General features: G+C 45.6%; 1 protein-coding gene across 2 annotated transcripts in view; it reads right to left on the reverse strand.

Moving 5' to 3' along the window:
• PRKCB (protein kinase C beta) overlaps positions 1–12,500 on the reverse strand; it is a 227,428-nt gene that overhangs the window by 67,989 nt on the left and 146,939 nt on the right. For both annotated transcript variants that reach the window (XM_026650793.1, XM_026650794.2), the window contains 2 exons: positions 1,369–1,525; positions 844–978 (listed from right to left, as the gene is read on the reverse strand). In XM_026650793.1, coding sequence (XP_026506578.1) covers positions 844–978; positions 1,369–1,525 — 292 coding nt within the window. The remainder of the gene's footprint in view (positions 1–843; positions 979–1,368; positions 1,526–12,500) is intronic.

Genomic DNA, 12,500 nt, shown 5'->3' on the forward strand with positions numbered 1-12,500 from the left:
CACACACACACACACACACACACACACACACACACACACACACACCCTTACCATCAGCAGTCCCTCCCAGCAGCTCCCAAGTGTTAGCTCCTTGTGGAGAAGTAGCGGCAAAGGGCTGGGAGCTTCAGGGAGGGGCCTGCCGCTGGTGGCACCATGTGACTGAGCGGGGCCAGCAACCCTGGCAAAAATTGGGGGGAGGAGGGGGAGGACAAAAAGTGACCACATGTGCCCCCCCATACAGGTATCACCTCCAGCTTCTGCCCAGCAGGGAGAGGGGTCTTGGGGCTTCAGCCCCACGGCCATGCCTGCTGCGGTTCGGGGCTTCAGCCCCATGGAGAGCACCTGCCAGGGCTCGGAGCTTCATGGGGCTGAAGCCCCGAGCCCCAGCAAGTGCGCCCTGGCTCTCAAACTTCTGAAGATGGTTGTATGTGGCTCGGACGGTCAGTAAGTTTGGCCACCCCTGGCCTATACAAATGGGAAACCCTCAGAGCTCCCAACCAGCCAGAGCCCAAACGTGAAACACAACAATGTGTGACAAAAAAACACAATGCAGGGGGGACACAATTTAAGTAACCCAGTGAAGGAAATTCAAAATGCGGTAGGAATTCCTCCCTTCACTACTCTCGTTCTAGGACCTCAGCTGCACAATTCCTTATTGTGGATGTAAATCACTGGCAGCAATCAGAGTGATGGGACACGTTGTGTGGAACACAAGGGACTTGGGGACTAAAATGGTTGTTTCAACAGTTTGCTAGCCCTCCACAGAATGACAGGTTGCTACTGGGTACAAGGTGACACTGCTGTGTTCAGAGCTCTGTGGCTTTAGAGCAAATTGAGTCTTACCATCCATCAACGCCTGCTTTCTGCAGCTCAGAAATCCCAAACGACAAAGACCCCATGAAATCATTTCTGCTGGTCAGATCCCAGTCCCAAATCTCCACTGACAACCTTCTGTCTTTGTCCGACTCTTTCAGCTGACTGCAATAAAGGAGGGGAAGAAGCAAAATGTCTGTAGTGGAAGTTATCTCCGCAATTCCACATGCTTCGCGCGTGCGTTCAATAAATAAATGAATATGAAATGAAGTGATGGTCTTCAGCGACAATACGTTTCTTTAATGTTTAATTTGCTGATAGCGCACATTTCAAATGGAGAATGTAAAGTTCTTTCATTGAAATGCAAGACTTTGATCAGTGCACAGAGCAGAAGTTAAAGCATTTCCGAGACATTTATTATGACAGGAAAAAAGTTACTTCTCCATTGAATCAGCTGAATATTTCAGATAATGAAAGCCCAGCAAACACATTCACAATCATTCTGGAGTCGAGAGGGTCTACTTTACAATATTAAATTTGTGTTACTCTACTTACAATTTAAAAGTCTCATTCCACTCAGGATTCAGAGAGCACTTTATCGTTTTGGTCTTCTGTTTGCTTTCACTTTTCGGGTCGGGGATTAGTTTAAGTTTCACATAAGGGTCTGACAAGCCATTAGGGTCCATAGGAACTAGATTTCTGGCGTCTCTTACTAGGGAAAAAAATAAAAAGTAAATTCAATGTTAAAACTACAAAGATATCTGCAGCCCTATTCAGTTTCCTTAAAAATATTTCTGTCCCATACGCTTACGACATGGCATAACTGACTGACATTACATTGAAATACTGACTGAAAACTGAGTTAATATAGACATTGATCATAATAGGAATGATTAATACAAAGTAAATACACATGTAATGGACATGCTATTCAAATGCAGGACTGTGAAGTTCCCCCTCTTCCTCCTGCTGGTTAAGAAGAAATGAACTGCCATCCCAGATCATACCAGCGGTCCATCTAATCCAGTATCTTGTCCCTATCGGTGGTGAGCTTCAGAAATGCTTCAGAGGAAGGTGTAAGAATCCTGCAATAGCAGATGTGAGATAATCTGCCAGCTCTCTAATAGTTAGAGATTGGCTAAGGCCCTGAAGCACAAGGTTTAACATCCCTTTTCAAAAATTTTGTTAGCATTAACTGTGGATATTCTTTTCATCCATATAAATGTATAATCCACATTTTACTTCACTAAATCCTTGGCCTCAATGACTTCATGTGGCAATGAGTTCCACATTCCAATTATACATTGTGTTTTGAAGGAAGGATTTCACTTTATTATTTTTACTTATACAGCAACCATAAGTGTGTTAAGTGTTTTAGCATAACACCCAGGAGTCAGGCGGGTCGAAGGGCAGTCCAGATCAGTGGTCAGAGTTCACACAAGAGGTCCAACGGCCAGGAGACACAATCCAGGGGGAAGGCAGCGCAAGGCTGCTGGCGGGGTCAGGTGAGGCAGCAAGGCACTCAAGCTGCCTCTGAGTAGCAACCAGCAGGCAATGGCTTGTTGCTCAGACAAGGCCAGACAGGAAGCAGGAAATTTATATATGGCTACCAGCCAATCAGAGTCAAGACCATGTGGCCAATCAGGAAGCAGGTCGTGGAACCGCTGAAAGCTAGTCTATCAATTCCCTGGTCATTCAATGAGCTGGTGTGGCACAACGGCCAAGGCTGCTTCCCAAGAATTTGATGGATCCAGGTTCAAGACCAACAAGGAGTCTGGTGGCACCTTAAAGACTAACAGATTTATTTCGGCATAAGCTTTCGTGGGTGCCCAAATAAATCTGTTAGTCTTTAAGGTGCCACCAGACTCCTTGTTGTTTTTGTTTTTGTAGATACAGACTAACACAGCTACCCTGATACTTGAGGTCTGAGACCAGGTCCTGACACTTAGACATAATAGGAGAGTTCCCTGCCAATAGTCTAAATAAAACAAACATGGAGGGAGAGATTTTCAAGAGTGCATATGTAATTTATAAAAAGTGACAAACGCCTGTTAGTCTATAAGGTGCCACAGGACTCTGTTGCTTTTTACAGATCCAGACTAACACGGCTACCCCTCTGATATGTGATTTATGAACACTAGTCCCATTTAAAACAATCAATGGAACATCCTAAATTAACTAGGGCTAGATTTATAAAGGTATTTAGCCACCTAAAGATGCAATTAGGCATTTAGTGGGATCCACAAAACACAGGCACCCATTTCCCATTGACTTCAGAGAGTTCATCGCCTAACCTGCTTAGGTACATTTGTAAACACTACCGGTGCCTATAAGCATCTTGTGGAGCCTAAACACTTCCAGAAATCTGGCCCTTAGGCACTTTGAAAACTCTTTATTTTTGAGAAGAGAGAACTTTTTTTTTTTAAAATACATGGAGATATACCTATCTCATAGAACTGGAAGGAACCACAAAGGTCATTGAGTCCAGCCCCCTGCCTTCACTAGCAGGACCAAGTACTGATTTTGCCCCAGAACCCTAAGTGGCCCCCTCAAGGATTGAACTCAGAACCCTGGGTTTAGCAGGCCAATGCTCAAACCACTGAGCTATCCGTCAACCCACTAAAACCTGCACATTGCAAACCATAAAATAAAACAAAGAATGAGATCCAGGGTTCTTTTGTAAGAAGAGACCAGCATCGATTTGAATTTAAATGTCCCTCGAAGAACAAGAGGATGAAGAAATAGGTTCAGGATATAGATTAGTGCCTGGGCAGCAAATGCCCCCCACTGTCCTAGGAAGGACAATGGAAAGAGCGAAGTGATGACCATTGCAAGAGCAAATTAGACATTAGGGAAGTTTAATCAGGGTGGCAGATTCTAATGCAGGGCTCTTCTGTTGAGTCACTCTAGGTTCAGCTGCTAAAGCCCTGAATTCAGAGTCAGGATAATTACAATGAGTCATGCTGCAAGTGGGGCTAGAATATAAAAAGGGAGGTGGGAGCCTCTCCTTGGGCCAGAGCACATGAGAGAGCTACAGACTGGAGGGAAACTCAGAACAGCCAAGTTCCCGGAGGAAGCCTCAGCAGAGGTTTACATTGGGTTGTTGTTGAGTTCCACTAGTTATAAACACCAGTAATCGTAACCCGTCTAATCCCTGCAGATGCTGGAAAAGGAACTACGTTCCACAAACCCAAGGAGGTTTCAAAGGGACACAGTGGGTTTATCACAGGAGTTCTAAATATTTATTTGCAAAAAGAAAAAGAAAAGAAAAGAAAAGAAACCAAAAAGCAAAAAAGCAAACCCCAAATAGGTGCCTGACTTGAGAGCATGGAGTCGACAGCTGGGGGGGGAGGGGGATGTGTGTGGAAGGGGGGCAGCCAAACACCCACAACGCAGACACAGCAATTCCCATGTATGTCCTTTGGCTTTCTTGGTAAACTAAGTGCTCAAGTCCATTTTGGGAGGACAGCCTTGGGAATCACAACAGGCTGGGACGTCATTTCTAAGCTTTACAATTAGAATAGGACTGTAGCCTTTCTTGGGGAATTTGCAGGGAATCTGCAGCAGAACAACAGAGAGCAGTTACATAATTTCTAGAACCAGGCAATTTCCATGAGCTACTGGATCCAGAGCGAGGTGATATTTATCTAGCCACAGTGCTCGGTGAGCATGGGCTAAAGATAATTTTAACTGAATTCAAAATGAATTAATCAGAGGAGATAAAGCAGGTGGGGGAGGGGAGATGTGCAGGAGACCTCAAGTGCTTCTAATTGGATGGCAGCATTATAAAATAAAATTAGGCTGGGGAAACAGATTAGATCATTCTATGTTGAAGAGTTGCCAAGCATTCAAAGCACGATCTCATTCGTGCTCAGGCTGCCGGGCTGAGGAGAAGATATTCCAGATGAGAAGTCCCACCGGAAGCGTTGAAGCACAGACAACAAGGAGTTAAAAATATGGAGGAGGATGTAGCTGCCCCTCTGCTGCACGCTGAGGGAAAACGCCTCCTCTTCCAATCTACTGTAGCCACTGGATACAACCACTAGCAAGACGCTTCATCAGGTGCTAAATTGGGCAGTGGGGGGGGATGACCGTGAAAGGGTTAATTTGGAAAGTCAGCTTGTCTAACCTACCTATTATGGAATCAAATAAGAGGACCCCAGAACTCTAGGTGGGGGAAGGAAAAAGCAATGTGGAAAATCTTGGCCATGGATTTCAATGGAACCAGGATTTCACCCAGTATTCTGCCCCAGAGGAAAATACCAACCAGGCCTGCTGTATGCTAATGCAAAGCATTAGGGATTCCTTGTAAAGATCCAAGTCACTTTCAAATAGGCCTCCCTAGTCTTCTGGAAAGCCTTCTTAGTGCAGGACCGGGAGCCAGTTTGTTTTTCAAAGGGGATTACTGCTTCAAACTCTGCAATCTAGCTCTGTCCTCCTGAAACACAGCCCAATTTCCGGCTCCGTGGAATCTAACTCATAGCCAGAAATCAAATCTCCATTTATAAACGAGCTCATTCATCAAACATGACACCTTCAACAGAAGCATGCGAGACACAGAAAGGCAAAGCTGCAAGGGAATAGCCTGCAATCCAATCAAAGATACCTGGGCAGTATCATTGATTTTATAGCACTAAATATTCTTCAAAGTCAAAAGATGACCAAGCCATGTGGACCAAAGAACCTTCCTGCCCCTTTGACAGAAGAGGGGACAGGATTGACTTCATTATGGACAGCCAGATAAGAAAAATATATAGTGGGCAAGGACCCACAGAGGATCAGGATACGTCTGGAACAGGTTGTGTCTCTTTACTGCAAGATTATGGGCCAACAGTGCCCACGTCAAGGCTCAAGAGTACAGAGGGTGCCACTCAACATTCACCAACAGTATTTGAGACTGCGTAGTTATTTCCTATTAAGTAGAAGGAAACACGGTGGGCATTCAAGATATTACAGTATAGTAATATACATCTTGGCAGATGCTGGCTAAGACAACCACTTTGTTTTCCCTAGGATACAAAGTGTGGATGATTTCACCCCCATCACAATCACAAGAAGCTCCCCTCCCTTAAAGAGGGTCTTCAAGCTATTAGTTCAGAAAATACCAAAGCCCAACATCTGTATAAAAGATGGTACCAGATGTGTTTTGCTGATGATCCCTTTGCAGCAACTCCTGACCCGTGTGGGAGGATAAGCCACTGGAGAAAAAGGTCTTATTCCCAATCTTACCCTCCTTAGGGCCTGGGTAAGTATATAAAGAAATATTGGCATTTCCCTTTATACAGGATATTACGATGTCAATACCTATTCTCTCTCTCTCTCCACATTTTTATCCAGCTGCATAGATGCTAAATGCTAATGAGATGAATAATCAAACAAAAAACACTTTTGTGCAAATTCAGGCACTCCTGTTCCACTTAATTTCTGTTGTTACGACAAACCCAGCCAGCACCCCACACAGGGAACCAGATGGAAAATGGTATTGGAAAATTTTTAAAAATCCAGATGGGTTGTTTTGGGTTGTTGTTTTTTTAAACTCTGTAGATATCAGACAGTCTGGTATTTCAACACATGACAATTCTGCTGTATTATGTCCAATGACTTCTTCTGGGATGATTTGGGGAGTGGAAAGGAAAAGGGACAGTAAAAAAATACAAGTAAAATTCTGCCCTCGAGAGTGCACCATCCCTTCACCTGAGTAAGGTCATTTCCAGGTAGATGACTATGGACTTGTCTACGTACAAAAATTAATCTACAATAAAGGCAGGGTGTGAATTTAAAGCAGATTCGCTATTCCTGAGTAAGTCCACATGCTGACACTCTTAAATGACTTATTCTGAATTAGGCCTGGTCTACACTACACAGTTAGGTCAATGTAAAACAGCTTAGGTCGACCTAATTATGTCAGTGTACACGCTACCTCGGCGGGAGCAAGGCTGTAAGTGCCCTGCTACACCAACATCAGAACCCCACCTTTAAGAGAGGTGCAGGGCTTATGTCAGAGGCGTTAGGGCTACTTAGTGTCTGTAGGACACCGTGTCCCTTACATCGGCGGTCTTGTCAATTTCACAGTCCTGATTGACAAGAAAGCCGGGCAGCTGAATCCCGCTCCTGACTGGGAGCCGGGGCGAGAAGCCCGGGTGGCCAGAACCTGCTCCCGCCTGGGAATGGGGACTGGAGGGGGGGGGGCGCCCACCAGAAGCCTGTGGGGCAGCCAGGCTCCCGGCAGGGAGCTGCCAGCGGAGCTTAGAGACCGGGCTCTCAACTCCCCATAGTGCCCCACCCAGGGCCGGCTCCAGCATTTCTGCCGCCCCCGAATTGCCGCAGGTGCCGCCCCTCTCCCTTGGCCGCCCCAAGCACCTGCTTGTTAAGCTGGTGCCTGGAGCTGGCCCTGGCCCCACCTAGGTTAGTGGAAGCGCTCCCGGTTAGACATGCACCACCAATCCAAGGAGAGTAGCGTGGACATGCAACAAAGCAGTAATTACTGCCGTGGCTGTAAGTCAACCCAATGTAGGTCGACTCAAGTTTCCAGTGCAGACGTACCCTTAGCTTAATCCACTTCCAGTGAGAATTAAACTAATTTGGAATAAAGGCACTCCCGTTCTGGAATAAGAGTGTTCACACATGGATTTAATCAGGAATAGCCTTTTCAGAATAACTTCTCAATACACAAGCAGCAGTCCTTGGGGGGTGATTTCTCCACTGTGCTGCTGGTAACAGTAAGTGAATCAAGCCTCAAAGAGCTCTCTAAAGAAGCTGTATGTGGCTCAGGAAGGGAGGCTAAATATCTGATCCAAGCTATCTTGGGATAGCTAAGGTTATAGACTGTTATAATCATGGCAAAGACTCTTGTCTGAGCTACTGCCAGCTCCACAGAAGCACAAGAGACCCTGCCATAGTCCACACATTTCAACAGGCGTGTCCAGTGGCTCCAGAGAACTGAAAGTAACGGGACAATCTTTATTCATTTATGGTGACCTGGTGAGTATCTGTCTTTGATAACTGTGTACACATCATAAACATGAACGTCTATGGGGTATTTAGCAATATAGAACAGGATCAGAATTTAATACAGTAGGAAGTTATTAATAGCAGTGCCATATTCTCCTTTATAATAGCTCACAGACACAAACAGCGTGACTTCATTTATTTTACAGCGTTCATTCAGACAATTACTTTCATGTGCCATTAAGTAAATTAATCATTTTGTTAAGCCAATACTAATACCAACTCTGTGCCTCAGAAGATACACTGTAGCTATTCTGTGGCTTAATTTGGACACTCAGTCAAAATCTTCTAGAGAAGGCTTTGTACCATCCACACAAAAATGGCTTGAGAACTGGAAATCTGCTATGTGAAATCTCTAAGTAATGAGTTTAATTTCCAAGGGTCACGAAAAGGCTCTGCTCCAATACAACCAGAATGATTTCCCCTCCTCCCCCCACCCGTATCTGGGGAGAAGAATACATATTTTCTCATCATTGTGATGTGCTTTTATCTGTTCTTTTTTTTAATAGAAAAAGCCTATCATTATAACCACATTTCTGAATAATGAAACACAAAATGTATTAAAAAAAATAAAAGAAGAAGAATCCAAAACTAGGTCCCAACAAGCCATTATCTAACTAATAATACAAGTCTAAAGAAAGCAAGCTTTATCGTATTCGTAAACAAACATAAGTAATCCCTAAATGCTGGTTCCTAAAATGAAAGCGTTTTGTATTAAAAGCCAAGCACAAAAACTGCCCATACTGCTGCATACAGCTAAGAATCTCTTCTCCAAGGCTTCCCTTGTCCAGTCCTTTCCCATAATTGAGTTCTTAATTTCTTGGTTAGTTTGATATCACACACACACACACACACACACACACACCCCTCTCTACCTCTGCCCTTGGTTTTGACCCATTACTCTAATTCAACCACAGTCTATAAAAAAATTGCCAATAAAGGCCCATCAAAATGTTGAGTGAGTGAGATGCCCCAGACAAGATCTCCTCTGTGATCTGAATCCGGTGGCAAAAGCAAGCTGTGCTCTGTGTAATGCAGTACTAGCAATAGAAAGCATATTTCAGGAAGTACAAACATTTCCAGCAAAGCACATCTGGCCATGTGGACTCTAGGTCCATTGGTTTTGCCCAGTACTGTTGTTTCCTTCCTTGGCTAGAGAGGGCTACACAAGAAAGCATCTGAGTCTCACGCCTACTTGTTGTAAAATCCTGTATTCTGGCACATGGGGCTTTTAACAGCTATGGGGAAGGTTTATTTTGTGGGGGTGTTAGTAGCACATCACTGCTCTGTAATATTTATGACCATTGAAATCCTTGGGGTCAAGTCTGGTTCTGGACACTGTTTATGGAAACGGTCGCCCCACTAAGGTCTCATTCAGCTCTGTGCCAATATTCAATCCCTCCTCCTTCGTTTTGCTCAGGACAGCACAAAACTGTCTGGTTTCATCGGTTAAACCCACACGAGCAAGAGTCCATTATTCAGCACCCGAATGGCCGTCACAGATCAAGCAAACTCGAGTGCCCACGTGGTTCTGGACGCACCAGGGCCTGCGTGGTCAGTCCTTCCGCCCATCCTCACCATGGCAGGACTTTCTTTGTACAGCAGCCTCTTCCCCCAGCTCAAAGGTGTGGAAAAAGCCATCCCTGCATCCAGAGCAATTACTAGAGTGATTTCAACACTGGTTACCACAGGAAAGCTCTTCCCATCACCCTCAATCTCCCTACAGTGGAGATGCACAGAAATACAAGGACCCCCCACATTTCCCAGGGGGGAGGGATAGCTCAGTGGTTTGAGCATTGGCCTGCTAAACCCAGGGTTGTGAGTTGAATCCTTGAGGGGGCCATTTAGGGCTCTGGGGCAAAAATCTGTCTGAGGATTGGTCCTGCTTTAAGCAGGGGGTTGGGCTAGATGACCTCCTGAGGTCCCTTCCAACCCTGATATTCTAGGATTCCCTGGAATGCTTATGCTATTGCGTGTGCTGGCAATGTAGTGAATCTAACACCAGTCATGGCAAGCTCTCTTGTGCTTCAAATACTGGTAACTTCACCCATTCTTTCACTCAACGCCCGCACTCCCCACGTGCCTTCCAGCCACAGGGAGAAAAAAAAGGCAAGCCATAGCGGATCAGACCAATGCTGCACCCAGGGTGGTATCCCACAGTCAGCACTGGCCAACATAACACATTCTGGAGGCAGGCAAATAAAAACCCTGCATCATTTATCTGGGCCATTGTGCAATGCTTTAGGTGAGGGGCAGATAGAATTCCTGACCCTTGCAGTCAATCAGTTTACGCCCGGAAGCATGAGATTTGATTACCCCGATGTCATTATCTCAGCATGCACAGCTAGAAATGTTATTAATGGAAATAAAATTATCAAGTCATTAAAAAAATAGAAACCTCTGCATAATGCTCCTCCTTTGACCTTAAATAACTTTCTAGTTCTTCAACTGGGAATCAGCGATTTAGCTAAGGAGAAGTGATTTTTAAAGAATCACTCTCTCTCTCTCTCTCACCACAGACAGTTATATCAAGACATACTATATAATCCCACTAGGACTGGCATAGAGTTCTCAGGCATGGCAGAGGAGAGACATGTTTTATGCTGGAAATTTATAGCATTTCTTAGTTTATTAAATTCTATTAGAGAAATATTTCTCTCTCTCTCAAATTGTGACAGCTACATGCATCTTTAAGCAAAAACATTTTCACTGCTAATAGTTACCAAGAAGAATATGACAAGCACATTTAAGGTGGCTGCTCTGCAATAAGTTTGGATTCTGCAGAGGACGTTAGCACTGTTCACACATGCTCAAAAAATACGCACTCAGGAGAAGGCTGCCGTTCAGGAAAGTACATCAGCCAAGCTTCAATCCTGCTGGACTTCAATGGGACTTGGGCACGTGCTTCTGGACTGGTCTGGAACAAAGGGATCCTTTCCTGAACTGGACTCCAAACAGACACATCCCTGTCACTCAGTATAAAGTGATACTTTTCCTGCTGCTGCACGGACGGAGTCAGAACTAAGCTCTGGATGCCAAATGAGCAAAAGCCCTTCCAGGCTGAACAAAACCCCTGGCTAGCCACGTATTCCTTAAACATTTCCCAGCAACCTTTCAGGGTTCGAAATGTGTCTTTGCTCTGCATTGGAATAACCCTAAACCCTTTCACTTGGTTTGTGGACCGTGGAATGGTGTCAGGACGGTGGGGCTGGCTCACTCCCAGAGATTAAGGCATTGGCCTGGGAGGCGCAGGTTCAAACCACTGTTGCGTTGCCAGAGCCCTAATTACTTAGACTTGACTTTGCAGGGGGCATTGGCACTTGGAGGGACTTACATGATAGAGACCTTCTCTGTGCTACCCTGTACTCGGGACCCAACTCTGTTGCCATGGGAATGAGAGAGATGTGCCGAGCTCACCCTCACAGAGCCAGGACAGGTAGAGGTGGTCGAAGGGCATTTGAATAATTTATTCCACAAAATTTGCAATAGTTTTCATATGAATTATTCAGCCGGTATCTTTTAATTACTCAGCCAGCTGTATCGGCAGGGAGGGGCTCAGGAGGAGAAACAGATTTCAAACACTCGCTTCTCTAATGGAAAAAAAAAAATCGCTTTTTGAAAACCCACATGACAGGAGGGCGAAGGCAGGCAGGGCACTGTGGAGTGAGACTGGGAACGAAAGCCGGGAGCTGCCGATTTCTCAGTCCAGCTCTGTTGCCTGCCCTTGGCCAGGTCACTTCCCCATCTGGAATACTGACCCCCTGTGCAGTGGGGCGCACACTGCAGAAGGGGGAGTGTATCCCACTGGTCGGCGCGCACTCCGTGTCCCCCTCTGTGCCCGGGCCACAGGTCTCAGCTACAACGCCGGGCTCTTGAGCTCAAGCTGTGGAGACTCCTGCCTTAGCTTGGACATCCCCCAATTCGATCCCGGTTGTCAGCCAAGACGGCGACAGTCCCGTGAGTGTCACCGATCTCGGTTTGTTAGCATGACTGAGTTCAGAATTTTATTGAGACACAAAAAACGAAGACAAGAAACCTTGGACTTGGTGCCATTTTAAAGGAATACCCTGGATCAAGACCAGTCCTCCAGTCAGCCTGGTAGCCTGCATCTAGTAGCAGCTACTACACAAGGTTTCAGAGGAAGGCAAAATGCATACAGGAGTTAAATCAAAAGCAGACTGTTCTTAGCTAAGCATGCAGTGCAGTATAGGGGCATGTGTGTGTGTAAAAAATAAAATCCAAAACATCTCTTATACACTGCTGCATAATCAATTACCCTCCCCTTCCTAGCATGCAGAGCTGTCACTATTGTTTGTTTAGCGTGGACCATACAATGCACAAGAACAGAGAGAGCCCTTCTCCAAACAGCCCTTCCCCTTAGACAAACGCATGAGAGGTGGGACATACTTGGAAATCCAGAGGGGGAGGGAGATGTGGATGTATTTTCAAGAACTTCCCACCCCCCAGGAGCCCTGTAACTATTCCCTGGTTAGAGCTGCCCAGAGGATTCAGGGGGCCCGGGGCAAAGCAATTTCGGGGGCCTCTTCCATAAAAAAAAGTTGCAATACTATAGAATACTATATTCTCATGGGGGCCCCTGTGGGGCCCGGGGAATGGGGCAATTGCCCCACTTGCCCCCTCCTCTGGGCAGCCCTGCCCTGGTCAGAGCTGCCCAGCCC

Source organism: Terrapene carolina, unplaced genomic scaffold (genome assembly GCF_002925995.2).
Source record: "Terrapene carolina triunguis isolate 2854851 unplaced genomic scaffold, T_m_triunguis-2.0 Scaffold93, whole genome shotgun sequence".
NCBI classification, from domain to species: domain Eukaryota; kingdom Metazoa; phylum Chordata; order Testudines; family Emydidae; genus Terrapene; species Terrapene triunguis.